This window comes from Halichoerus grypus, chromosome 2, assembly GCF_964656455.1.
Source record: "Halichoerus grypus chromosome 2, mHalGry1.hap1.1, whole genome shotgun sequence".
Lineage (NCBI taxonomy): Eukaryota > Metazoa > Chordata > Mammalia > Carnivora > Phocidae > Halichoerus > Halichoerus grypus.
The window spans coordinates 163649805-163676703 of record NC_135713.1 but is presented as its reverse complement, the minus strand read 5'-3'; the positions used below and the strand labels follow the sequence as shown (position 1 = coordinate 163676703).

Sequence of the window (26899 nt, the reverse complement as noted above, 5' to 3'; positions counted from 1 at the left end):
TTCTTCTGTGTCTTTTTTTTCCTCCACCAGTAGCATTTAAGCATCTCATTTGGTTGAGAAAAACCTTTTAACATTTCCAGCTATTTCTAAAGATACTTATTTATGGTACTGTTTTTACTTCATCTCCCTGCACTTATCAGACATTTATATATGGTTTCTGTATGTTCAACCATATCCTTATCATTTTACTGAAACCATTCTCGTCAAGGTTATCAGTGGGCTCTATACGGAATGGAGCAGACCCATTTCAGACCTTATTTTGCTTAGTAGTTGGATAATGTTGGATACTGTTGATTGCCACTTTTGAAATACTCCTTGGCTTCTGTGATGTACTCTTTCCTGTTTTTACTTTTACTTCTTTAACTGCTTTCTCTCAGCCTCAGTTGTAGACTTTTTTTTTTTTTTTAGGTGTTGGTCTTGTTCTGCTTGGCTCTAGCCTAAGCCCTCTGCTCGTCTAGCTCTGCGCATTCTCCATGGGTCCTCCATTGTCATGGTTTCAGTTACACCATCTCTAAAATGATAAGTGCCAAATCATTTTTTGGTTTTTGGGTTTTGGGTTTTTTTGGTAGGTTGATTCTCTTCAGAGCTCACTTGTTTGTACTATTTCCTACTAAAAATCTCGCAGGCACCTTTGAATCAACTATACCTAAAATGGAATGAATCATAACTTTCCTCATCCCCTCACACATAGGAGTTTCCTGTTCAACATAGTTCTAAGCCAGAAATCTCTGGAAGTTATCCTTGACTCCTTGCTTGACCCTTCTCACACCTTGCTGCTCAAATCTAGTCACCAGTCACGTAAGACTTACCTGGTTAATAATTTAAATTCAAGTAATTCTCTTCATTTCACTGCTGCTATGCTAGTGTGAATCCCTATCATCTATCCCCTTCATTACTGTAAGCCTCCTGTCTGGTCTGTTCCTTTCCTGTCTTTCTGGTCCATTTTTAACTATGTGAGTAAGAGTGATTTTTCTGAAAAACGTATCTAATGGTTCCCCATTGCCCCTAGGATAAATGTAAAGACCTGAGCTTGTTTTATGATCTTCATCCTGAGTCATCGCCTCCTATGTAATACTTGTTCTGCTTTTGCACTGGTGGTTTTTTGTTTGTTTTTAGATTTTATTTATTTGAGAGAGAGAGAGCAAGGGGAAGGGACAGAGGGAGAGAATCTCAAGCAGACTCCACACCTAGCACAGAGCCCAATGTGGGGCTCGATCTCATGATCCTGAGATCATGACCTAAACTGAAATCAAGTTGGATGCTTAGCCAGCTGAGCCACCCAGGTGCCCCTTTTTGCACCGTTGTAACTGACTGTTCAGTAGACTTTAAACTTCTTGAGTGTAAAGACCAAGTATTTTCCTTCATTAGACCTGGTGCCTGGTACTGGTGTTTTGTAAATGCTTCATGAATTGATAAATTGTGCAGTACACAGTTACACATTCACTGATTTGTTTACGTCTTGGTTTTATTTTTATTAGATCATCCTAGTATTCTACTGCCGTTATTCTTGTACATTGGTTTAGTTTTTTGGCTAGAGGTAGTCTCTCCATAATTAAATTGGACCCTGTGGATTACCATTGTTCCAGATAATAGAAACCTGTAGACAGTTCACATCAGATAAGCCTTACCCTAATGTGACCTTTATCAGAGTGTAGGAGTCCCTAGATGCTTTTGCTTGGTGATGGTTAAGATTTAGAAAAGTAAGGCTTAAATAACTAGAAGGTGTTAAATACCAAAGAGAGATGGTTTTCTGGGGTGTCCATTGTGTTTGGTTCTCATTCCACTATTTATTACTGACATTTAGTCATATTTTTCTAGATTTAAAGAGATGTGGTGCTTTTCAGCTGTCATTTTGAGCCAGGTGGTCTCTAGGTTGGAAGAATCATTAAAGATCATAAAATAAATCCCTGATTATATTTGCTAGAATTGCTAAACAGAGAAAGATCTTCCCATGTCCATTGGGAACATCTGAGCACTCACTTTTTGACTTAGGGATCATATTTAAAACCAGGGTTTGCTCTCATTTTTTTCTACTCCTTGACTGGCTTATTCACCACTGTATCCCCTTTGCATAGAACGGTGTGACTGGCATAGCACGAAAAAGGTACTCAAGAAACAGTCTTTGTCTCTTCTATCCATGATGTGTCTCTTGATAGGTGGTCCCACAGGCCCTTCATTAAATGTTAATTTCATTTTATTTAGAGGAGGATTTCCTGTTTCTTTCAAGTGTCCCTGCCAACAGAATTTTGTATGTACCAGTAGTCTGCATTTTAAGTAAGACTATCTCAAATATATTTTCTAAACACAGTGGAAATTCTTTCTAGCTATTTTTTGTACAGTGTGAGAAGATAAACTAAACTTACTTTTTTTTTGTAAAATAGGAGATTTAAAGAATAATTCTTAAAAGAAATAGTTTTTTATTTTTCTTAACTTTTACCTACATTTACTCTGATTAAACTGATCACAATACTTTTTAGATGTTATATAGGAATTGATTTTACAGTGTTACAAATATAAGGAAAGAGCTCTGAAATACTGAGTAATATTATCCAAAAACTGGGTTAGAGAATTGGATTAGTGTATGAGCACATAGACTTTAGGGTAGTCCATTCAGTTTTTTATTTTGAAAACAGGTGCTTCTAAAGAACACAAAATAAATTGAAATAACATGAAATTGTTTCTTGATTAAATGCATTGGTTAAGAGGGCATGTGTTTGCTGAATACTTTTTTGCATAATAATATCAACTATTCTAAGATTATTACTGACATATTCAGTCTTGAAGATTACTTCAGTTATGATTTTTTAAAAGATTTCAATTTAAAGTAATCTCTCTACCCACCATTGGGCTCGAACCCACAACCCTAAGATCAAGAGTTGCATGCACCACCAAATAAACTAGCCAGGTGCCCCAATTTTTTTTACTTTGAGGGAGGGTTATAGTCTAGAGAAGTTATATGTTAATATTTGAAATTTAATAAAATTGGTATCAATATTTTCTGGCAGGTGACCTGGTTGGGCATGGGTAAATTTGAAAATAATGCTGTTTTGGCTCAGTAAACTATTAAAGGTAGTTTAAAATATATACTAATATTACGGCATTGATTATAACAGAAAACATCTGATGTTCATATTACCATTAAGTAAACCTTGTCTTTGAAAGTGTATACTGCAAATAGTAATTTAGAAATAATTTAAATTCTAAGTGAAAGAAATTATCTTCTCTCTCTCTCTCTCCCCCCCCCCCTTAGGTGGAATGAACCCTATTTGTTGACTATCTCCTGATTACTGGTTGGATTCACTTGTAAAAGAATCGTCTTCCCCTGTGTGGACGCCACTTAGTGGCATATTTAATTATAAATCCAGGGATCACAAAGCTTTCTGATTTTCCCAAAGGAGGGACATACCACTATATCAAAGAAGCTTGATATTACAGCCAAAATGGTGCTGTCCCAGAGACAACGAGATGAACTGTAAGTTTCTTGGTTTTGTGTTTTTTAAAAAATCTTCTCATAAAAGACAAAGTAGTGAATTAAAATACAGCTTTGGGAGATCTATTCTTAGATTAAAACTATTATTGTAAGTGTTCAAATACTGTTTTGGGCAGTTTGGTCTGATTTTAAAACTGGGTCTTTGAAGTAGTGTTATTTACCCTTGTGACTTTATTGTGTAGAAGTTTAAAGCAGAACAAATAGTTTAAAGCAGAACAAATAAGTTAGTTGGGATAAGTTTTATTCTAAGCTTGTCTTAAATATATTATGTTCAGTAGGAAAATAGATTATTCAAAGCTCTTCTAAATATTTTTGTCTAGAATATGTGTTTTAGAAAAGTGAGGGGCACCTGGGTGGCTCAGTCGTTAAGCGTCTACCTTCGGCTTGGGTCATGATCCTGGGGTCCTGGGATCGAGCCCCGCATCGGGCTCCCTGCTAAGCGGGAAGCCCGCTTCTCCCTCTCCCACTCCCCCTGCTTGTGTTCCTGCTCTCGCTATCTCTCTCTGTCAAATAAATAAATAAATCTTTTTTAAAAAAAAAGAAAAATGAAAGCTTTTTTGTTGTTACTGCTAATTTCCTTTCCTTTGCCTTACTGTATTTTTTTTATCTTTTATCATCCAGGGGCTATTAGAGGATTTGAACTCTATGAGGTAGATAACATACTAGTTAATGTAAATGCATTAATGAGAGAGGCATAAAATGATTTCACCACTGATATTTGATAGTATCTTACAGCATCCCATATTTTATAGCATTCTGTTTTTTTTAGGTGAAGAATATAGAGGAATAATTTAGCTTCATGTTCTAGATTTTTAAAAAATTTTTCTGTTGCTTTTTACAAAACTGTTTATTTGGAAATAATTTCAAATTAAAGGTAAGTTCTAAGATTGGTACAAAGAATACTTAATGTACATTTTATCCACTTCACCTGTTTTGTACCATTTTGTACCATTTGCTTTATCATTTGTACTCTATACAAATGTGTGTGTGTGTGTGTGTACATGCAGTATTTTTTCCTGAACCATTTGGGAGTAAGTTGCATACACCAAGGATCTTTACCCCAGATACTTGGGTGTGCAGTTTCTAAGAATAAGGATATTCTTCTATAAAACCACAGGACAGTTAGCAATGTCAGCAAATTTAACATTGACATAATACGTTTATTGAATCTACTTTCCATATTCCAATTTTGTCAGTTGACCCAATAATATCCTTTGTTGCAGGGTTGTTGGCTTTCTTTTTTCTCTCTATCATTCCTTTCTAGTACACTGTCCAGTACAAGATTAGGTAATGTATTTAGTTGTCATTTCTCTTTAGTCCGTATTTTTTTTTAAAGATTTATTTCTTTATTTGAGAGATGGAGAGAGAGAGAGAGAGAGAGAGAGAATCTCCAGCAGACTCCCCACTGAGCACGGAGCCCAATGGGGGCTTTATTATTTGAGAGAGAAAGAGAGCACAAGCCGGAGGGGCAGAGGGAGGAGAAAGAATTTCAAGCAAATTCCATGCAGAGCCCACCGTGGGGCTCGATCTCAGGACCCCGAGATCACGATTTGACCCAAAACCAAGCGTCTGACACTCAATCTGTGCCACCCAGGCATCCCTAGGACAATATTTTTGAGGAATGGTTGTTTGTTTGGGTTTTTTTAAATAGCATATTCCTCATTTTGCAGCTGTCTAATGTTTCTTCATGATTAGATTCAGATTATGTATTCTTGGCCAGAATACTACATAAGTAATTTGTATTCTTATCAGGATATCCTGTCTAGAGACACATGTGTATCTACCTCCCAGTGGTGATGCTAATTTTGATCCCTCAGTCAAGATGCCTGATTTCTCCACTGTATAGTTACATTTAATTTCTTTTCAACAAATATAAGTTAGGGAGACATTTTAAGACCATGCAAAACATTTTTTTTTTTTAAGTTTATTTATTTGAGAGAGAGCAAGAGACTGGGGTGGGGAGTGGGTAGAGGGAGAAAATCTCAAGCAGACTCCCCATGAGTGTAGAGCCTGATGCGGGGCTTGATCCCACAACCCCGAGACCATGACCTGAGCCGAAATCAAGAGCCAGGCACTTAACTGACTGAGCCACCCAAGCACCTCCATGCAAAACATTCTTATTTCCATCAAATTCCCCAACTAGATTTAACATCCATTGATAATTCTTGCCTGAACCATTTTTTATGCAGAATGATGATTTTCCCACACAACTACTCATTCCACATTACTAGTCATCACTCAGCATTTTCTTTATTCCTTTTTATTTAGTTGTTTTTTTCATTATTGGTATGAACTCCTAAGTTCTCATATTTTCAATGTTTTTATCATTCATTACTTTTCTTATACTTTTGGTGTTATGACTATTCCAGACTGGCCCATAGGAGCCTCTTCAGGTTGCTCTTATTTATTGCCTTATTTGTGGACACTTTCTTACTTTCTAGCATAACAAGGTGTTCCATGCTTATGTGTACCCTTCCTGCCTTAATCCTAGAATCAGTCATTGCTCTAATAAGCCCTGGTTCCTCTTAGTAGAGAATGGTATTAGACATCAAGATATGGGTACTAAGTATACTTATTGCTATGGGGTGTCTGCTTCTGGGCTCTTTAAGTAGACAGAACCAAGAAATATGTATGTATAAACATATACAGACACCCTGGTACACATGTGTACTAAGGTTTCTCAGTCTTGGCATTATTGACCTTGACATCTTGGGCTAAATAATTCTTTGCTGTGGGATCTGTCCTGTGCACTGTCAGTTGTTAGCAACATCCTTGGCCTCTACCCACTAGATGCCACAATAAAAAATGTCTCCAGACATTGCCAACTCTCCTGGGGGGGGGGGGTGCCAAATCTCCCTGAGTTGAGACCCACTGATATACATGTACACATACTTATTTTAGAAATCATTAGGCTATCCCGACACTTCTAAATCCAGTCTATTCCCACAAGGTTCTTTCTTGTTTTCCTCCCCACCATCTCTTTCTCCTATGGTTAAGACCTGACTCCCAGCAGTATCAACACATTGACTCATTTGCTCAATCCTATAATACTTCCAGAATAGTTTCAGAATTGTTACACTCTTACCACTTCAGAAAACAAAGCTTCTTGGAAAGGGTTTAGAATTTGTATTCAGTTTTCCTCCCATCCATTCTGCCCGAGACTGAAAATATATAATTGAATACTGTGTTTATAAGTTACTTGGATTAGTTTTGTTTCTCTCCCTCTCCTGTGGCTATATTATTCGTTTGAAATTTAGTTGGGTTCATCTGTTCCAGTTTTTCAGTTTTGTGTGTTTTGCATTTCCTCTTCTTTCCCATCCTTGTTAATTTAATATTTTGAATATGTAGAACATTATCTATACAAAAATGTATACTCGGGAGTATTACTCTCTCCTGAATCCCTTCTACGAAGTTACTCCCTCCTTGCCCCCTGTAAGAACCAACTTTATTCACTGTTGAATAAAGGTAAGAGAGGGGCACCTGGGTGGCTCAGTTAAGCATCCCAACTCTTGATTTTGGCTTAGGTCATGATCTCAGGGTCATAGGATCGAGCTCCACATTGCTGGGCTTGCCCTGGATGTGGAACCTGCTTAAGATTCTCTCTGGGCGCCTGGGTGGCTCAGTTGGTTAAGCGTCTGCCTTCAGCTCAGGTCATGATCCCAGGGTCCTGGGATCTAGTTCCGCATCAGGGTCCCTGCTCCTCGGGGAGCCTGCTTCTGCCTCTGCCTCTCTCTCTCTCTCTGTCTCTCATGAATAAATAGAATCTTTAAAAAAAAAAAACATTCTGTTCCTCCCCCTCTGCCCCTCCCTCCCTCTATAAAAGAAAAAAAAGATAAGAGAGATATATGTATGTTTTCTTGTTTCTCTCTCTTTTTTTTTAAGATTTTATTTATTTATTTGAGATGGAGAGAGAGCACGAGCCAGGTGGGAGGGGCAGAGGGAGAGGGAGAAGCAGGCTTTCCACTGAGCTGGGAGCCCCATGTGGGGCTCGATCCCAGGGCCCCTGGATCATGACCTGACTTAGCCACCCAGGCACCCCTTGTTTCTCCTTTCTTAAGTAAAAGGTAGCATATTTTATGTGCTCTTTTGCACTTGGCTTTTTTTCCATTAGCAGTATCTCCTGGAACTCACTCCATATCAGTTCATAGAGATCCCCCTTTTTTTTCTTTTAACGACTAGATAGTAGTCTACTGTGTATATACCATGTTTCTTCAACCATTCTCCCATATTTGAACATTTAGGTAGTTTCCATTATTTTGTAACTATAAATAATACTGTAATTAATAACTGCATATGTACTTTTGTGTATATCTGGTTTTTAATCATCATTCTTGTTTCTAAGTCAGGTCAGATCTTTTTCTTCTAGATGCCTTGTGTGCACCAACTGCAAATCATCTTTATTACCCTCATAACCAAGATTAATATTTAAATATTATGGCCCAAAATAGAGCTTTTAATTTTTTTAAAAGATTTTATTTACTTATTAGAAAGAGAGCACACGCACAAGTGGGTGGAGGGGCAGAGGGAGAGGGAGAAACAGATGCCATGCCAAGCAGAGAGCCAGACATGGGGCTCGATCCCAGGACCCCATGACCATGACCTGAGCCAAAGTCAGATGCCCAACTGACTGAGCCACCCAGGCACCCCAAAATAGAGCTTTTAATTTGAGTAAAAATCAGTTGAGGAGAGAACTTAACTTAGGTGGCTAAATTTGCAGGGAATTTTAGGTAAGAATTGACTTAAAAGTGCTCATTAAGCAAAGAAAATTGGTCTTACATCTAAATGTAAACCTGGGGAATAGAAAAACCTTGGAGTTTTTAGTAAGAAGATAAAATGATGGTGTTTGCCTTTTCTCCCATTTTTGAAAATAATATGAATATATATTTACTGAGAGGTATAAACAAATGTTTATGTACCTCTTACAAGTAAGATACATTTTGGCACTTCAGTTTGCCTTTGCAACATTTTAGCATTTCTAATAGGCTTGAAAGCAATTAGCTTGTAAAATACTTTGAGGTGTTTTTGGGGTTGAAATGAAATGAATTTTGACAAACTAGAAACTGATCATTTGAGCAGTACTACTAAGTATGATTCAGCTCAGCAAATGTATATTGCCTGCCTTCTTTGTTTTTACTATTCTGTGGCATACAAATATTGAATAATAACAAATTCATTTAGGTGGATATGACAGATATCTTTATTTTACAGGTAAATTGAGGATGGAAGAAATTAAAATTACCAGTTTCATGACTAGTAATAGAGGCAGGACGAGTTTCCCAATTTTAAGTTCACTATTCAATAAACACAATTCTATTACCAAAATTAATATATGTCAAAATGTAAACATTACCCCCTCCTCAGTTTCTCAGTCCCATTTTCCAGTGGTGGCCACTATTGCCTTTATATTATAATCTTTTCACATATTTTTCATGTACTTACAAAAATTTCATGAACATCTTTTTTCCTTCAGATTTGTAAGATAGAATTGTGTTTTACAACCTGTTTTTAATAATTTTTTGTCTTTCTGTGAATTTGGAGATGGTATTATCTGTTAATTCATCTCATAGTTACTTTTTGTTTAAGATTGATTGATTTGAGAAAGGATGCATGTGTGGGGGGTGGGAGGGTGTTGCGGAGGGAGAGGGAGAGGGTTCTAGAAGGGAGAGAAGTAGACTCCACTGAGCGTGGTGCTGGACGCAGGGCTCAATCTTATGACCTGAGCAGAAATCAAAAGTCGGACGCTCAACCCACTGAGCCACCCAGGTGCCCCATCTCGTAGTTACTTTTAATGACATAAGCTTATACCTCTATTTCTGTATCAAATTTTTACCCATTAATCCTGCTCCATGAAAGATGAAGAAAGTCTGTTTTTTTTTTAGGTTGTCCTGGTCGATAACATTTGCACTTTATTTGATTTGTTGCTCACCCCTAATTCTTTGTTCCACAACTTTCTCATTCTTGTATTCCTTTTTTGGTTAACAGCTATATTGTAGTGTAAGTGACATACAAAGAACTGTACATATTTAATGTATACAATTTGATGAGTTTGGAACATTCTTCTTTTTTAATTACTCTGTTAGTTGGGTGGATTTTGTCATTATCTTTTTCAAGATGAGCTCCTAAATGGACCTCCATGAGTCTTTACATGTTAGGGATTAATTTTTTTCTTGCTTCCATAAATAAACGATTCTTCACATTTTTCCCACTCAGAGTTACAAATATTAAGGAAAAAATTACCATGTATAAGACTGCAAAGAAAAATCTCAAATTCCAAAAATGCAGAAATCACATAGGCTTCATTTGCTGATCATAATGCAATAAAATAAAAATTAATAGCAAAGGAGAGCTAAGAGAAACCTATCCATGTAGACATTTAAAAATGTACTTCTAGGGGCGCCTGGGTGGCTCAGTCAGTTAAGCATCTGCCTTTGCCTCGGGTCATGATCTCAGGGTCCTGGGATCGAGCCCCACATTGGGTTCCTTGCTTAGCGGGGAGCCTGCTTCTCCCTTTTCCCGTTCCTTGCTTGTTCTCTCTCTCTCTCTCTCTTCCCCTCCCTCCCTCCCTCTCAAATAAATAAATAAAAGCTTCAAAAAATAATAAAAAATAAAAATGTACTTATAAATGTTTTGGAGTTAAGAGAACAAAATGAAACGTAGGAAATTAAGAAATTAATAATAGTGAGGTTACTCGTAATAAAAACCAATGTAGCACACAGAAAATTAGATGGTCTAATGAGTCTTTTAAAAAACTAAAGGTCAGAAATGAACTACAGGTTCAATTCAAGAATAAGAACAACAGGGGTGCCTGGATGGCTCAGTCAGTTAAGTGACCAACTCTTGATTTCGGCTCAGGTCATGATCACAGGTTTGTGAGATTGAGCCCCACTTCTTTGGACTCCACGCTCAGCAGGGAGTCTGCTGGAAATTCTTTCTCCTTCTCCTTCTGCCCCTCCCCCCACTTATACTTTCTTGCCCCCTCTTTCTCAGATAAATAAATCTTTTTAAAAAAAAGAATAAGAACAATGAATTAAGCCCAAAGGAAGCAGAGAGAAAGAATTAATATTTTTTAAAAAGCAGAAATTAATAAAATAGAAAATATAACCTGGTAAACTTGATTAGCAAAATTAAAAACTAGCTTTTAAGAAAGACCATAAAATGGATGAATAAAGAGAAAAGGCACAAATGAACAATATAGTAATGAGAAAGGCAACATAAAATGAACTCAGAGGTGATTTTCAAAATCCTGAAAAAGTTCTATTAAATTTGAAAATCTGAATTACCAGGGTGATTTTCTAGGAAAATATATGTGATAAAATTGGCTCAGGAAGTAGAAAACTTGAATAGGTAACTATAAAAGAAATTGTAAATATAGTTAGAGACATCAAGTCCAGATGGTTTCTAAGGACCAGTAACTTTCCAGATTATATTGTCTTCCACAACATAGAAAAAGGTGGAAAACTAAGAGTTCATTTTATGAGGCTAGAATAGCCCCGTTAGTAGCACTAAGCAAGGGGAAAATAATAAAATTACAAGCTAATTTTTTATATGAATTCAAATAATAAAAGATACTAAATAACAATTGAATGTAGTAGCATGTGAAAAAAGTTCATTATGGCCAAGTATTATATATCCCAAGAACACAAGAGTTTTCCAGCATTAAGAAACCTATTAATGCAGTTACTATATCAATAATAGAAAAATCATATTATCAGTCCAAAAGATACAGAAATATTTTTAATACCCACTTTTGATTGTTAATTTTGTTTGTTTATGTAGGCTCCACACTGTGTGTGAAGCATCCCTGAGATTAAAACTTGAGCTGAGATCAAGAGTCGGACGCTTAACTGACTGAGCTACCCAGGCACCCAGTAGAGCATGTGACTCTTGATCTCAGGGTTCTAAGTTCAAGCCCCACATTGGGTATAGAGATTACTTAAAAATAAAATCTTTTTAAAAAATTGTTTTTTCTTAAAAAATGGGGAAGAGTATATTTTCTTAACTTGATTAAGGCTCTCTGCCTGAAATTTACAGCAAATGTTGGAGGTATTAAGTACATTCCCAAGAAAGTCAAGAACAAGTTCAGAGTTCCCATGTTTCTACTACCATTTAAACTTAGATTTGACATTCTAACCAATGCAATAAGACAACAAAAAGAACTATAGATAGAACTATTAGGAAGAAAGCAAACGTATTTGTGGGTGCTAGTATCTATATAGAAAATCAAAGAGAGGGCCTGGGTGGCTCAGTCGGTTAAGCGTCTGCCTTCGGCTCAGGTCATGATCCTGGGGTCCTGGGATCGAGCCCTGCGTCAGGCACCCTGCTCAGCAGGAGTCTGTTTCTCCCTCTAGCCCCTGCCCCCCCCGAACCGCTCATGCTCTCTCTCTCTCTCAAATAAATAAATAAAATCTTAAGAAAGAAAGAAAGAATCAACAGAATTACTGGGTTTAGTATATTGTCCATAAATAAGATGGCATACAAAAATAAATTGTTTTTGTTACTAGGTAATGTTGTAGAAAAGATTTCTTTGCCCTATTTCTGGTGGAAAAAAAAGTGAATAATGGAAAAATGTCAGAGCTCCCAAATTATTAATAAAATTAAGTACAACCCCAATTAAAATCCAAACAGAATTTTTCATGAATTTGACCAGCTTGTTTCTGAAATTCTTCTGGAAGAGGAAAATGCTGAAAAATAGTTAAGAAAAAATTTTAAAGGATCAGTGAGAAAGGAACTAATTGTACCAGATATCCAAACATCACTGTAAAGGTAGTTAAGTAAAATATTTTTGGAATAGCCACATAGGTTAGGGGAACAAATAAAATTCAGAGACAGGCTCATTTTATCTATGGAAATTTTTTTTAAAGATTTTTATTTATTTATTTGACAGAGAGAGACACAGCGAGAGAGGGAATACAAGCAGGGGGAGTGGGAGAGGGAGAAGCAGGCTTCCCGCCGAGCAGGGAGCCCGATGCGGGGCTCGATCCCAGGACCTGGAATCATGACCTGAGCTGAAGGCAGACGCTTAACGACTGAGCCACCCAGGCGCCCCTATCTATGGAAATTTAGCATATGTTATCATATGGCATTTTACAGCAATAAAAAAGATGTACTATTCAGCAAATAATATCAGTATCATAGGTTGCACTAAATAAAATAAATTTGGATTCAAATGTAGTAAAATTCCAAATGTTAAGTACGTAGAAAGTAACAATGTCAAAGTAGTAGAAAAAAATACAGCCTTTGGTAGGAAAGGACTTTCCACAGATTCCAAACATGACAACCAAAAGAAAAATGGATACGTGTGACTATATCAAAATATAAAATTTCCGTATGAAGAAAGACTTGAAACAATATATAAGTGACCCATGGGAAGAATGCTTGCAACACGTGTAACAAAGGAATGGCATCTAGAATATATAAAGAAATCATAAAAATTATCACAGTCAGTAGAAAAATGAGATAAAGATAATACTAAGGCCATTCACAAACAAAACAAATTTTACAGTTGGCCAGTAAATATGTGAAATAGTGTTTAACATGTGTAAACAAAACGACACGGTTTGTTCTCCAAGCAGTTGAACAAAGTGAAAAAACTCTGATGATAGATAGCTTTCACTAGCAGGGATGTGGGGAAATGGGTTCTTTCAGACACTGGTGGTGGGAGTATATACATTGTTAAAATTTCTTTAAAGGTCAGTTTGACAATATCTTTTAAAATATGTCCTTTGATTTAACAGCTTTATTTATAAGGAGCTTTTTCAGCACATGTGCAGGTATTTTTCTAGGGGATAGCTATGTAAAAGGATGTTTGTTGCATTGTTGTTTGTGGTAAGAAACTGATAACAACCTAAAATGTTGATCTGTAAGAGTATATTAAATATGGTACATCCAGGAGCGCCTGGGTGTCTGTCAGTTAGGCGTCTGTCTTCTTCAGCTCAAGTCGTGATCTTGGGGTCCTGGGATTGAGCCCCGTATTGGGCTCCACACTCAGCGGGGAGTCTTCTTCTCCCTCTTCTTCCTCTCCCTATGTGATCTCTCACTCTTGCTCTCTCTCAGATGAATAAATGAAATCTTTAAAAAAAAAAAACCATGGGGCGCCCGGGTGGCTCAGTCGTTAAGCGTCTGCCTTCGGCTCGGGTCATGGTCCCAGGGTCCTGGGATCGAGCCCCGCATTGGGCTCCCTGCTCGCAGGAAGCCTGCTTCTCCCTCTCCCACTCCCCCTGCTTGTGTTCCCTCTCTCGCTGTGTCTCTCTCTGTCAAATAAATAAATAAAATCTTAAAAAAAAAAAAACCATATATGGTACATCCAATCTGTGGGATACTGTATAGCAGCTTAGAAATGTCATATATTCATGTTTATCTACAAGCAGAGAGCATTAAAATCTATTGTTGAGTGAAATAGCTTGCTAAATAAAATGTTATGATGCATTTATATTAAACATCCCCTCAAACACACACACCCAACTATGTATGTTTCTTCTGTGCCTATGTATGTGTAGGTACACAGATAAAGGCCCGAAGGTATGCACTAAACTGTGAACAGTGGTTGCCTTTGAAGAGAAGAATAAGATTTGGGTAGAGTGGAACAAAGATTTGTGACAGTATTGTTTGAATATTTTATAAGGCAAATATACTTCTTATTTTTTGTGTAATAAGAGTAAAATTTGGGGCGCCTGGGTGGCTCAGTCTTTAAGCGTCTGCCTTCAGCTCAGGTCATGATTCCAGGTCCTGGGATCGAGCCCCGCATCGGGCTCCCTGCTCGACGGGAAGCCTGCTTCTCCCTCTCCCACTCCCCCTGCTTGTATTCCCTCTCTCGCTGTGTCTCTCTCTGACAAATAAATAAATAAAATCTTTAAAAAAAAAAAAAGTAAAATTTATTGAATTCTCTTTTAAACAAGGGAAGTATAGATAACAAGTTGCAGTGGAGATGTTTTAGGTCAGCCTGGTATTTCTCCTTACTTTTCTGCCTGTGTATCCATAGTGTGTTTTTTCTCCTATCTTCATATTCACCAAGCTAGATTTTATTTTAGGAACATTCTCTTTTCTTTTTTTGTGTTTAAAAATTTTATTTATCGGGGCGCCTGGGTGGCTCAGTCGTTGAGCGTCTGCCTTTGGCTCAGGTCATGATCCCAGTGTCCTGGGATCGAGCCCCGCATCGGGCTCCCTGCTCCGCGGGAAGCCTGCTTCTCCCTCTCCCACTCCCCCTGCTTGTGTTCCCTCTCTTGCTGTCTCTCTCTCTCTGTGTCAAATAAATAAATAAATAATCTTTAAAAAATAAAAATTAAAAATAAAGATTTTATTTATTTATTTAGTTTTATGTTACCACAGATTTCTTTGAGAATATAGAGTTATCTAATTTTCCCCTTCTTCTTGGGGTTATTCTTCCTCTCTAAAGCATGCTTTCCTCTATTTTATTTGCTTTATTACTTTTACCCTTCTCTTTTTCTTTCTTTCTTTTTTTTTTTTTTTTTTAAGATTTTAAGTAATCTCTACACCCAGTGTGGAGCTTGCCTTTACAACCTTGAGATCAGTTGTTGCATGCTCTACTGACTGAGTCAGCCATGCATACTTTTCCCCTTCTCTTAAGAAAATATTCATGGGTTCTGTGTTGCATCCTTCCTCCTTCTTAGCCTTCTTTGAGGATAGTTCTGTTTGTGGGAAAAAATGAGATAGCTTGAAATTAAGTGTGCTGTCTTAGAACACCTTTCTATCATCTTATTATAGTCCTTTGCCCGGGGGGCATGTTGTCTCTCAACTTCACAGATCCTCTTCAGGTGAGCTGGCAACTTTCCTAAAGTGATCTGAAACCCTTTTTAGATAATTTATTGTTTATCTCTGTTAGCTAATTCTGGCCAACACATTAAAGCTAATTTTCTTTACCCTTCTCTTCAATTCTGCTTTACCTATATACAGTTTCACTGCCCTAAAAATCCCCACTACTCCACCTATTTGTCCATCCCTTGGCAACCACTGATCTTTTTACTGTCTCCGTAATTTGCCATCTCCAGAAAGTTGGACTCATATAGCCTTTTCAGAATAACTTCTTTGATTTGGCTATATGCATTTAAGGTTCCTCCATGTCTTTTCATGACTATAATGTATTTTTAAGCTGTATTTTGCTTTTAAAAACTAACTTCTGCGGGCGCCTGGGTGGCTCAGATGGTTGAGCGTCTGCCTTCGGCTCAGGTCATGATCCCAGGGTCCTGGGATCGAGTCCCACATCGGGCTCCCTGCTCCTTGGGAGCCTGTTTCTCCCCCTGCTTCTCTCTCTCTCTCTGTCTCTCATGAATGAATAAATAAAATCTTTAAAAAAACAAAAAAAAACAAAAAAAAAAAACTAACTTCTGCTATTAATTGAGGTGTTCAAGTTACTCCTTTGCATATATGAATATTATATACATATATTTAGCATTGATTAGAAAGTTGTTCTGCCCTCGTCTTTAAAAAAAAAAGTAAAGATCCGCCCTTACCTGTACATGTAAAATTGTACAAGAGAATACACTAGAGTTACATGTTCATGGAGTTGAGTTAGATGCCACACAAGGCTCGCACAGGTGCACATTGTCATCATGTTGGAAATAGTTGTGAAGACAAGTGTAGCCACAACAGTTTGCATCATGGCAGTATCCTGTTACTGGTAGTTTTAGGGTTTAAAGTTTTGAACACTTCTTGTCTGGCTTTAGGATCTATAATAGGAATGAGAGCAACGTTTAGATCTTACTAGTGGTTCAGTTTTCAAACAGGTATTCCCATTCCTTTTAAAATCTTTTGGTTCCGTTTAATTAAAGAATACTCTGAGACTGCATTTGAGCTGTTTAAATCCAGTTACTGTTTGTACTACTTATCTGTGTGAATTAGAATTTTCTTCATACCGGGCAATGAAAGCAAAATAATGAATTTGATGCTGGGGCTGAAATAAGACTATGACTGTAATCCATATCCTCTCAATTTCAGGTGTTTATATTCACAAAAATAGCTGTATATTTTCATTGACTTTAAATACAGTTGACCCTTGTACAATGCGGGGGTTCGGATTCTGACCCTTTGCTTAGTTGAAAATCAACATGTAACTTTTGACTCCTCCCAAAACCTAATTACTGTTGAACAGCAGCCTTACTGATAACATAAAGAGTTGACTAACACATATTTTTTATGTTTTGTTTATTAAATACTGTATTCTTACCATAAAGTAAGCTAGAGAGAGGAAAATGTTATTAAGAAATTCATAAGCGGGGGGGCGCCTGGGTGCCTCAGTCAGTTGGGTGTCTGACTTGTGATTTCGGCTCAGGTCATGATATCAGGGTTGTGAAATCCAGCCCTGAGTCAGACTCTGTGCTGAGTGGGAGCCTGCTTGGGATTCCCTCTCTCTCTCTGCCCTGTTCGTGAGCTCTTTCTCTCTTTCTCAGAAAACAAAAAAGAGGGGCGCCTAGGTGGCTCAGTTGTTAAGCGTCTGCCTTTGGCTCAGGTTGTGACCCCGGCTTCCGGGGATTGAGTCACGCATCGGGCTCCCTGCTCAGTGGGGAGCCTGCTTCTCCCTCTCCCACTCCCCCTGCTTGTGTTCCCTCTCTTGCTGTGTCTCTCTCTGTCAAATAAATAAATAAAATCTTTTAAAAAAAAATCATAAGGAAGAGAAAATATATTTATAGGACTGTACTATATATATTGGGGAAAAAAATCCCACAATATAAATAGACTCACACAATTCAAAACCCCCTGTTTTTTAGAGGGTCAGCTGTATATTTAAACATAAGCTTCTTAATATATTGCTTTTATCTAGCTTATGCTTTGAGATTGTGCTGCTTTTTAAACTTTAAAAAGTTGATAATCGTGGAGCCTATAACCATATTGCCTATATTATCACATCCCATACAATGATCACTAAAGTTTCTTTTTTTTTTTTTTTTTTAAAGATTTTATTTATTTGAGAGAGAGAATGAGATAGAGAGAGAGAGCATGAGAAGGGGCAGGGTCAGAGGGAGAAGCAGACTCCCTGCTGAGCAGGGAGCCCGATGTGGGACTCGATCCCGGGACTCCAGGATCATGACCTGAGCCGAAGGCAGTCGCTTAACCAGCTGAGCCACCCAGGCACCCGGTCACTAAAGTTTCTAATTACTGCCTTGCAATACAATATTATAAGGGGCCTTCTGAGTCTTCATAGGGAGATTTAAGTATTCTGTTTGTGTTATATTTAATCTTTTTATTTTATTTTTTTAAAGATTTTATTCATTAGAGAGAGAGAAAGAGACAGAGTACAAGCAGGGGGAAGGGAGAGGGAGAAGCAGACTCCCTGCTGAGCCGGGAGCCCGATGTGGGGCTCCACCCAGGACCCAGAGATCATGACCTGAGCCAAAGGCAGATGCTTAACCATCTGAGCCACCCAGGCATCCCATAATCTTTTAATTTTTTGAGTATTTTTTTTCTTAAGATTTTATTTAATTAATTAATTAATTAATTATTTGAAACAGAGAGAGTGCAAGTGGGGGAAGGAAGAGGGACAAGCACTCTCCCCACACAGGGCTCAATTCCACGACCCTGAGATCATGACCTGAGTCAAAATCAGGAGTCGGACACTTAACGAACTGGGTCACACAGGCGCCCCAATCTTTTTATTTTTTGAAAATTGATTTTTAATTGAAATATTTCATTCAGTAGAATGTGTCATATTCTGATCATTCCAGATAACAAGTAATTTAACCACCCTGTACTGTAGGAGTACTGGTATTTTTTCCTCTTGTTCATGTTAGATTTGTCAAAACAATAAACCAGTAAACCAAAACACATACTTCATTTGTGAGTTTGAACCAAAAATTATGAAATTGTTGATTGTTTCAAAAAATATATTTCAAAAAAATACATATATTTCAACATTTGTTAACAAGAATGAAGTGTAAGCATCTCTAAAGAGATAAGCAAGGGGAGCCAGGATGGCTTGGTCGTGGCTCAGGTCAGGATCTCGTGGTTGTAGGATCAAGTTCCATGTTGGGCTCTTCGCTCAGCCCAGAGTCTGCTTCAGATTCTTGCTCACTCTCTCAAATAAATAAATAAAATCTTAAAAAAAAAAAAAAAAGATAAACAAGATATGGTCATCAAGACCAAAATTGTTGACTTTCTGTAGAACTCATACAAAGCCCCTTTATTGTGCTTATATATCACATTTTATTTCACTGAAAGATTTGATCTTACTCTATTGTATTAGAAGAAGAAACATTGTAGGAGAGAAAGTGCCACAAATAACAATAAGTAAGTTAAGAATGTTATATACTGAGTAGCTCCTATTTCCTGTGTGAGGTTGGAGGTCAACCCAAGGCTGGAATACAACTAGATATTTGAGAATTGAGGCAAGGGGACAAGGGACAAGTAAATGATTCATCAGGCAGCGATGGAATGACAACCATATATTAGGACTTGACCCATTGTAGATTATTGACTATCCTCCAGTTCGATGCAGGATAAAAACTATGATCCATCAACAAATGAAAGCTGTATTTAGCAACGTAATTCTGGAGATGCTTGTGATGATGCAATTTATGATGACCTGATTTTAAGGGATCTTCACTTTTATTCTTTAGGGCTTGACTTATTATATGATGATCTTCCTTTGGTTGCCCTCCCATCTAATCTGCCACTATACTTCTGATAAATAGGTCTTTTTAAAATATCACTTTCATTAAACTGGCTTTTCTTGCCTTGCATGTCCTTCATAATCTGCTTCTGTCCTGTCTTTTCAGCCATTTCTCTCGTTATCTTAATCTCATGTCCGTATTTATATCTATTAGATGGATTGCTTTTGAAACCATTTAAAATAATAGTAGTGATTGTAGGCATCCTTGTCCTTGTTCTTGGCTTCAGTGTAAATATTTGTAGTGTTTTTTTTGTTTTTTGTTTTTTTTTTTTTAAGAATTTTATTTATTTATTTGACAGAGAGACACAAAGCAAGAGAAGGAACACAGCAGGGGGAGTGGGAGAGGGAGAAGCAGGCTTCCCGCCGAGCAGGGAGCCCAATGCGGGGCCCAATCCCAAGACCTTGGGATCATGACCTGAGCCGAAGGCAGACGCTTAACGACTGAGCCACCCAGGCGCCCCAATATTTATAGTGTTTTGCCATTAAGTATTCAATTTTTGGTTGAAGGTTTGAGATTTATTTGTTTATTTTTTTATTTAGGGAGGGAGGGAGGGGGGCAGAGGGAGAGGGAGAGAGTGAATCTTTTTTTTTTTTTTTTTTTTTAAACTTTCACCAACTCTTTTATGCGTTTATTAATATGATCATTTGACTTCTGATTTTTTTTTTTTTTTTTTTAGTGTTCCATGATTTATTGTTTGTGCATAACACCCAGTGCTCCATGCAGAACGTGCCCTCCTCAATACCCATCACCAGGCTAACCCATCCTCCCAACCCCCTCCCCTCTAGAACCCTCAGTTTGTTTTTCAGAGTCCATCGTCTCTCATGGTTCTTCTCCCCCTCCGATTTCCCCCCCTTCATTCTTCCCCTGCTGCTACATTCTTCTTCTTCTTTTTTTCTTTCTTAACATATATTGCATTATTTGTTTCAGAGGTACAGATCTGAGATTCAACAGTCTTGCACAATTCACAGCGCTTACCAGAACACATACCCTCCCCAGTGTCCATCACCCAGTCACCCCATCCCTCCCACCCCACCCCCCACTCCAGCAACCCTCAGTTTGTTTCCTGAGATTAAGAATTCCTCATATCAGTGAGGTCATATGATACATGTCTTTCGAGAGAGTGAATCTTAAGCAGGCTCCATGCCCCAGTGTGGAGCCTGATGCAGGGCTCCGATATCATGACCTGAGCCAAAATCAAGAGTCGGAGGCTTAACCGACTGAGCCATCCAGGCGCCCCAACAATCTGACTTTATGGGTTTCTTAAGTATGCAAAATAATTTCTTACAGAAATATATTCTAAGTGGCTCTCACAGTTAAATAAAATAAGTATCTTTAAAAATTACTTTTGACTTTGTATTAAAGTTAGAGGAAAGGGGAGAAAATGTTTTGAAAGTTGTACTGAGGAACTGAGGCAAAATCTCCATCTGTTTGTTGACATCACTGACCTCTGATTATAGTAGGCTATGCAACTTTTTAAATGTCAGTCAATAACATATGTATCATTAATTTGAAACAGCATAATCAGAAGTATAGCCTAGTTAGTGTGAAGTCATGTCATAATCATACCTTCATTTATCTTAGTTTTCAGTAAGATTCTTTTTCTTAACAGTTTAAAAGAGTATAAAAAAGAAAACGTAAGGGAGAAGGTCAAAACTGATCTGTTCAATAGTGACTTCTGGGGGCGCCTGCGTGGCTCATTCGGTTAAGCATCTGCCTTCGGCTCAGGTCATGATCCCAGGGTTCGAGGCCCGCATTGGTCTTCCTGCTCAGTGGGGAGCCTGCTTCTCACTCTCCCTCTGTCGCCACTCTCTCTCTCTGTCAAATAAAATCTTTAAAAAAAAAAGTGACTTCTGCTTTGTGGTTCCATAACTCAAAAAATTTTATCTAAATATGAGAATGAACAGTAATGCATATTTTTGTGTTTATTTTTGTTTGTTTTGCTTTAAAAAAAAAAAAAGTCCAGCATAGTATACTTATTTAGTAGATAGTTTTGTTGCTCCTGTGGTGTGGAGAAGGAGGGGTAGATGTTACCTCAGACCCAGAGCTCTGCTGAAGAGAAGTGGTAACTAACAGGCCAGTATACCAGATATATGTTCTTTTGCTTAATGGTGAAGATGAGGGTCCACTCATACTCACCCTGATTTCATTTTCTTTTACTTTATCACTGCCAAGGTAAGGTTTCATTGTGACCTCTTGCTGTGCTCATACTTATCCCAAGACTAGTAGTTGTTGAATCCTGATCTACCCTTAGGAAGTAGGTACATCTTTTCAAGTGTGATAGTGAAGGATGATCATCGTAACCCTTTGTCAGGGCGCATGTGGTTGGAGAGGTATAAGACCTGTGACCAATGGGCAGTTATAGCATATTTAAGAAGTCATGTTACCTGTCTGAAACTTAGTTGATGTCCTATGGCAGCAGCTATGGAATGACCCTCAGTAGTGTCTCTGCTTGAAATGAACTTTATTCATATTTTCCCCCAGGACTATGTAGTTCATCTTGATGTTTGTCTAAAATGGTGTAGCCTAGCTGGTGAGGGTCATCTGGAGCAGGGCACTAAAGGTGACAGTATCCTCCTGGTGCTGTGAACTGGCATGCTTGATCCTGACCGGTTTTCTTTATTATCTTAACAGTGTGCCCTCATAACCCTGTGGACATCCCAGATTTATTGGGCCACTGCAACCTTTTAGAACAAAGAACATTAACTCCATTGCTTTCCTAATTCCTGAACATGTAAACTTAGCCTTTTCAGTGTTTCTCTTTTAATGGGCTTGGTAAGAAAACATCTTATTCAGTTTGTCAGCTTTTGATTTAACCTTGTTTCTCCTCATATAGGCAATGAATTTAAAGTAAAATACTTACATTCACAGAACATTTTTATTCATCCTGAGAGCGCTAGAGTACACAGTTTGAAAAACACTGTTACTGTCACATTGGCTTCAAAAGACCCAAGTTTGATTCCTAGCTCTACCGCTTGCTAGCCAAAAGGCCAGTTAAATTCACTGAGCCTCTGTTTCTTTATCTGTGAAAAACAGCTTCCACCTCAGTCTCCTCTAATGAATGCTCTGGAATTCCCTCTCCTCTGATTTAAATTTGTCGGAGATACTGGGGACCCTGAAGTATTTTGCTTTTATTGTTGGTGCTATCCAGTCTTTTTAGAGTTGATACTGTTTAACTAGCAGTTCATACCATTTGTAGTAACTTTTTTTTTTTTAAGATTTTATTTATTTATTTATTTATTTGAAAGAGAGAGAGAGAAAACACAAGCAGGGAGGAGGGGCAGAGGGAGAGGGAGAAGCAGACTCCCCCCCCTGAACAGGGAGCCTGATGCAGGGCTTGATCACAGGACCCTGGATTATGACCTGAGCTGAAGGCAGACACTTAACCAACTATCTGACTGAGCCACCCAGGCGCCCCACATTTGGAGTAACTTTTAAAAATCTTACCTCCTGGGCGCCTGGGTGGCTCAGTCGGTTAAGCGTCTGCCTTCGGCTCAGGTCATGATCCCAGGGTCCTGGGATCGAGTCCTGCATCGGGCTCCCTGCTCTGTGGGGAGCCTGCTTCTCCCTCTCCTCCCCACTTGTGCTCTCTCTCTCACTATCTCTGTCTCTCTCTCTCTCAAATAAATAAAATCTAAAAAAAAAAAAAAAAAAAAATTTTTTTTAAATCTTACCTCTCTTTATAAGGGTTGGTAGTGGTGGGATGTTACAAATGATATTACAGCAACAAAAATTATCCTGGGGGATAAAAGAACAATGAAGAGAATGTAGGAAGTCAACCAAAATGCTTAAAATCTAACCCTGGCATTTTAATAAACTTGGAGTTGTTTAGAAGGCAAACACAGATCTCACTCGTGATAGTTTCAAAGGATAACAGTATTTCTGTATGTAAGCCTAAGCTCTGTGTAGCCAATTCTGTTTGTTCATGGATAAAAGTCCTTCATTTCAGTTCGTTCTATTTTAACCATTTTCTTTGCTTTGTATATAGGGTTACTAGTTTGGGTCTACTCAGAATGGTCTGTTACACCTATGCGTGAATTTTGCTTTGATTCCAGTGATTGGTTGCTTTTTTTCATCTCGTGAGATTTAATAGATTAATTAATTTTTTAAAAATATTTTATTTGAGGGGGCGCCTGGGTGGCTCAGTTGGTTAAGCAACTGCCTTCGGCTCAGGTCATGATTCTGGAGTCCCGGGATCGAGTCCCACATCGGGCTCCCTGCTCAGCGGGGGGTCTGCTTCTCCCTCTGACCCTTCCCCTCTCATGCTCTCTGTCTCCCATTCTCTCTCTCAGATAAATAAATAAAATCTTTAAAAAAAAAAAAAAAAAAAAAAATATTTTATTTGACAGAGAGAGAGAGAAATAGTGAGAGCAGAAACACAAGCAGGGGAAGTGGGAGAGGGAGAAGCAAGCTTCCTGTCAAGCAGGGAGCCTGATGCGGGGATCGATCCCAGGACCCTGGGATCATGACCTGAGCCGAAGGCAGACGCTTAACATCTAAGTCACCCAGGCGCCCCTTAATAGATTAATTTAAATCATGGGTATGAAGTTTCTTGGAGAGATGATTATAAACTTGTGCCTTGATGTCCACTTGTTTCAAAAGAGATTAAGTCTTCCATTCTTAATAAAACTGATGAAAATCAACTCTAGATTAACAACTGAAATTAGTAGCAAACTCCAGAAGCACAGTTAGACTGTTAGATCCAAGAGATTCTTCAGTCTTTACTTACTTTTAAGTGATAGTGGTATACCTTCCCTGGTAGAGGTTCCACATTCACTGGATTCAGCTATCCCTAATGGCATCAGACTCATTTAAACTTAAGTTGTAATTTTTTTTTTCTGTATTTTTGTATATGTATCTTGCTCTTTGGTTGTTCTATGTAATGATACTATTAATGCCATGTGATATCTCTTTCCAAACTCTCATATATCATAGTGTTAACCAAGCATTTACCCTCATCTAATAAAAAGAGAATCCATCCCTGATATTCTCAAAACTCACTGCTCTTCCCAACTCCAGTGTTTTACAGTACTCATTTGAAACCTTATTGTGGAATGGAATACTGAGGCCACTTGAAGTTCTGAAACTGTGCTTGCTAAAGTCGACAGGGACCTTTTAGTACTTTTTAGACTGACTTTGACCTCTCTCGTGTGTTTGTCACTGCTGTCCATCTCCATTTCTTTGAAGCTTCCTTCTCCATTGCCTTGCTCACATCTCTCTCTTTTTTTTTTTTTTAAGATCTTATTTATTTATTTCACAGAGAGAGATAGCGAGGGCAGGAACACAAGCAGGGGGAGTGGGAGAGGGAGAAGCAGGCTTCCCACTGAGCAGGGAGCCCGACGTGGGGCTCGATCCCAGGACCCTGGGATCATGACCTGAGCCGAAGGCAGACGCTTAACGACTAAGCCACCCAGGCGCGCCGCTCACATCTCTCTTGATTGTCTTCTCTTTATTTTATTTTTTTTTAAGATTTATTTGTTTTAGAGAGAGAGAGAGAGAGCGTGTGCATAAGTAGGGGAAGAGGGAGAGAGATGGGGAGAGAGAATCTCCAAGACTCCCTGCTGAGGGCGGAGCCTGGTACAGGCTAGATCTCAGGACCCTGAGATCATGACCTGAGCCAAAACCCAGGAGTCGGACGCTTCACTGACTGAGCCAGCCAGGTGCCCCTGTCTTAGTTCTTTTTTTTTTTTTTTTAACATTGAAGAAATCTTATTTTTATAAGAGAGTTAAGAAGTTAAGATACTTCCAGGTATTCTCTTCAGTGATGCTTCTTATCTTTATTCTTGGACTCCAGGTAATATTCCGCCCCTACAGCTACCACAAATGCTGCAAATCCCCATTTGAATCCTTTTAATAATGCACCAACAAAGGAAACATTGTTTGCAAAGCCACCCATGTATCTCTAAGCTTCATATAGGCCCCATGGATCCCTTAGCCCTCGTGCAGTCAGCCTCTCCTGGACAGTTGCTAATGGTGTCCCGTTTATCTTCCATTGTTTATGATCTGGAAGTTCCAGTTTACTAGGGCCATGTTCATGCCCATGTCCGTGGGCCATGTCTGACAGCAGTCTGACCTCTCACGACACTCAGTAGTCAGTCCTCCAGCCGGAGCCAAGCAGAAACGGAAGTTGTTCCCCTGTCTTAGTTCTTAAGTATTGGTATCTGTCAAGGTTCCATCGGTTACATTCTGGTCTCCTTTTTTGGCCCTTATAATATACCTTCTTCTGAATTGTCTTTCACTACTTAGTGTGGTTTGAATCACTACTCCCTGATTGCTAATTTTCCCAAATTCTTTTCTTACATCAAGTCTCTCTCTCAAGCCATGACCTGTATATCTAATTACCTCTTATATCATGTATCTTTACTTAAATATCTTATAGCTACTTCAAGTCGGAAGGTTTAAAACTGTACTCATTATATTCTACCTCTTTTTCTTCTTTGTACTACAATTCACTAGAAACTTGTGAATTAACTGTGTTCTCACATCTAGTCAGTTACCAAAACAAAAGTCTAGTGGTTAAAAGTGTGATTCATTTTTGGCTTCAGGGATTTGGGTGTAGGGCTTTTTAAAGAGCAGTATAGGCTTTTTTTTTTTTTTAAGATTTTTTTATATATTTTAGAGAGAGTGTGTGTGCAGGGGCAGGGGATGCAGAGGGAGAGGGAGAGAGAGCCTTAAGCAGACTCCGCACTGAGCACAGAGTCTGATGCAGGGCTCAATCTCATGACCCTGAGATCACAACATGAGCTGACACCAAGAGTTGGACGCTTAACTCAAGTGCCACCCAGGTGCCCCATTATAAGTCCATTTTTAAAGCACTTATAAAAAAATACAATATATGGAAATATATAAAAATGGAACCACTCTAATGAAAGGAGGGAGGTGCAGAGCTCCACCTGCTTAGCCAGTTTCTTCCCCAGCCACTCAGTAAATGTTTTTTAGAATTATTATCCTAGAGGGACGACTGGGTGGCTCGGTCAGTTGAGCGTCTGCCTTCGGCTCAGGTCATGATCCCAGGGTCCTGGGATCGAGTCCTGCATCAGGCTCTCTGCTCTGTGGGGAGCCTGCTTCTCCCTCTGCCTCTGTCTCTCATGAATAAATAAATAAAATCTTTAAAAAAAAAAATTATTATCCTAGATTATTTTACTACTTGCTAGTTTTGTGGCCTTGGTAAGTCAGTCTGCCAATATATAATATAGGGGTAATATACTTTTTTACCTAATTTGGCAGGATTGTTTTAGGATCAGAAGAGATAGTGAATGTTGTTTTTTAAATTGTATTTAAACATAACAATAAAAAAATTAAAAATAAATAAATAAATAAATTGTATTTAACATTTTATAAAAAGTATAAATGTGACATAAGACTATAATGAGGTGCTGCTTTATGCACATTTGTAATCACCTGCATCTTTCTAATTCATTGCATTTGCCACACAACATCTTTTTAAAATGCAGATGTCGAGGGGCGCCTGGGTGGCTCAGTCTGTTGAGCATCTCACCCTTTATTTCGGCTCAGGTCATGATCTGTGGGTCATGAGGTCAAGCCCTACGTTGGGCTCCACACTCAGTTGGAGTCTACTTGAGTTTCTCTCCCTCTACTCCTCCCCCTGCTCATGCTCACTCCCTCTCTGTCTCTCAAAAAAGTAAATAAATCTTTAAAAAAAAAACAATAAAATGCAGATGTTGAGTTAAGCTACATAGAATATAGAAATATTGCAGAAGTTTTAAAAATTTAACATCTAGTCCACTTTTTATAAAAGTTACATAAGCAGAATCAAAGGATAAAAACTTGG

General features: G+C 38.3%; 1 protein-coding gene and 1 pseudogene across 2 annotated transcripts in view; one reads left to right on the top strand and one right to left on the bottom strand.

Moving 5' to 3' along the window:
* PAFAH1B1 (platelet activating factor acetylhydrolase 1b regulatory subunit 1) overlaps positions 1-26899 on the top strand; it is an 86859-nt gene that overhangs the window by 32951 nt on the left and 27009 nt on the right. For both annotated transcript variants that reach the window (XM_078068057.1, XM_078068058.1), the window contains exon 2: positions 3251-3472. In XM_078068057.1, coding sequence (XP_077924183.1) covers positions 3441-3472 — 32 coding nt within the window. In that variant the 5' untranslated portion in view covers positions 3251-3440. The remainder of the gene's footprint in view (positions 1-3250; positions 3473-26899) is intronic.
* Positions 24852-25261, bottom strand: LOC118539420 (NADH dehydrogenase [ubiquinone] 1 beta subcomplex subunit 3 pseudogene; annotated as a pseudogene).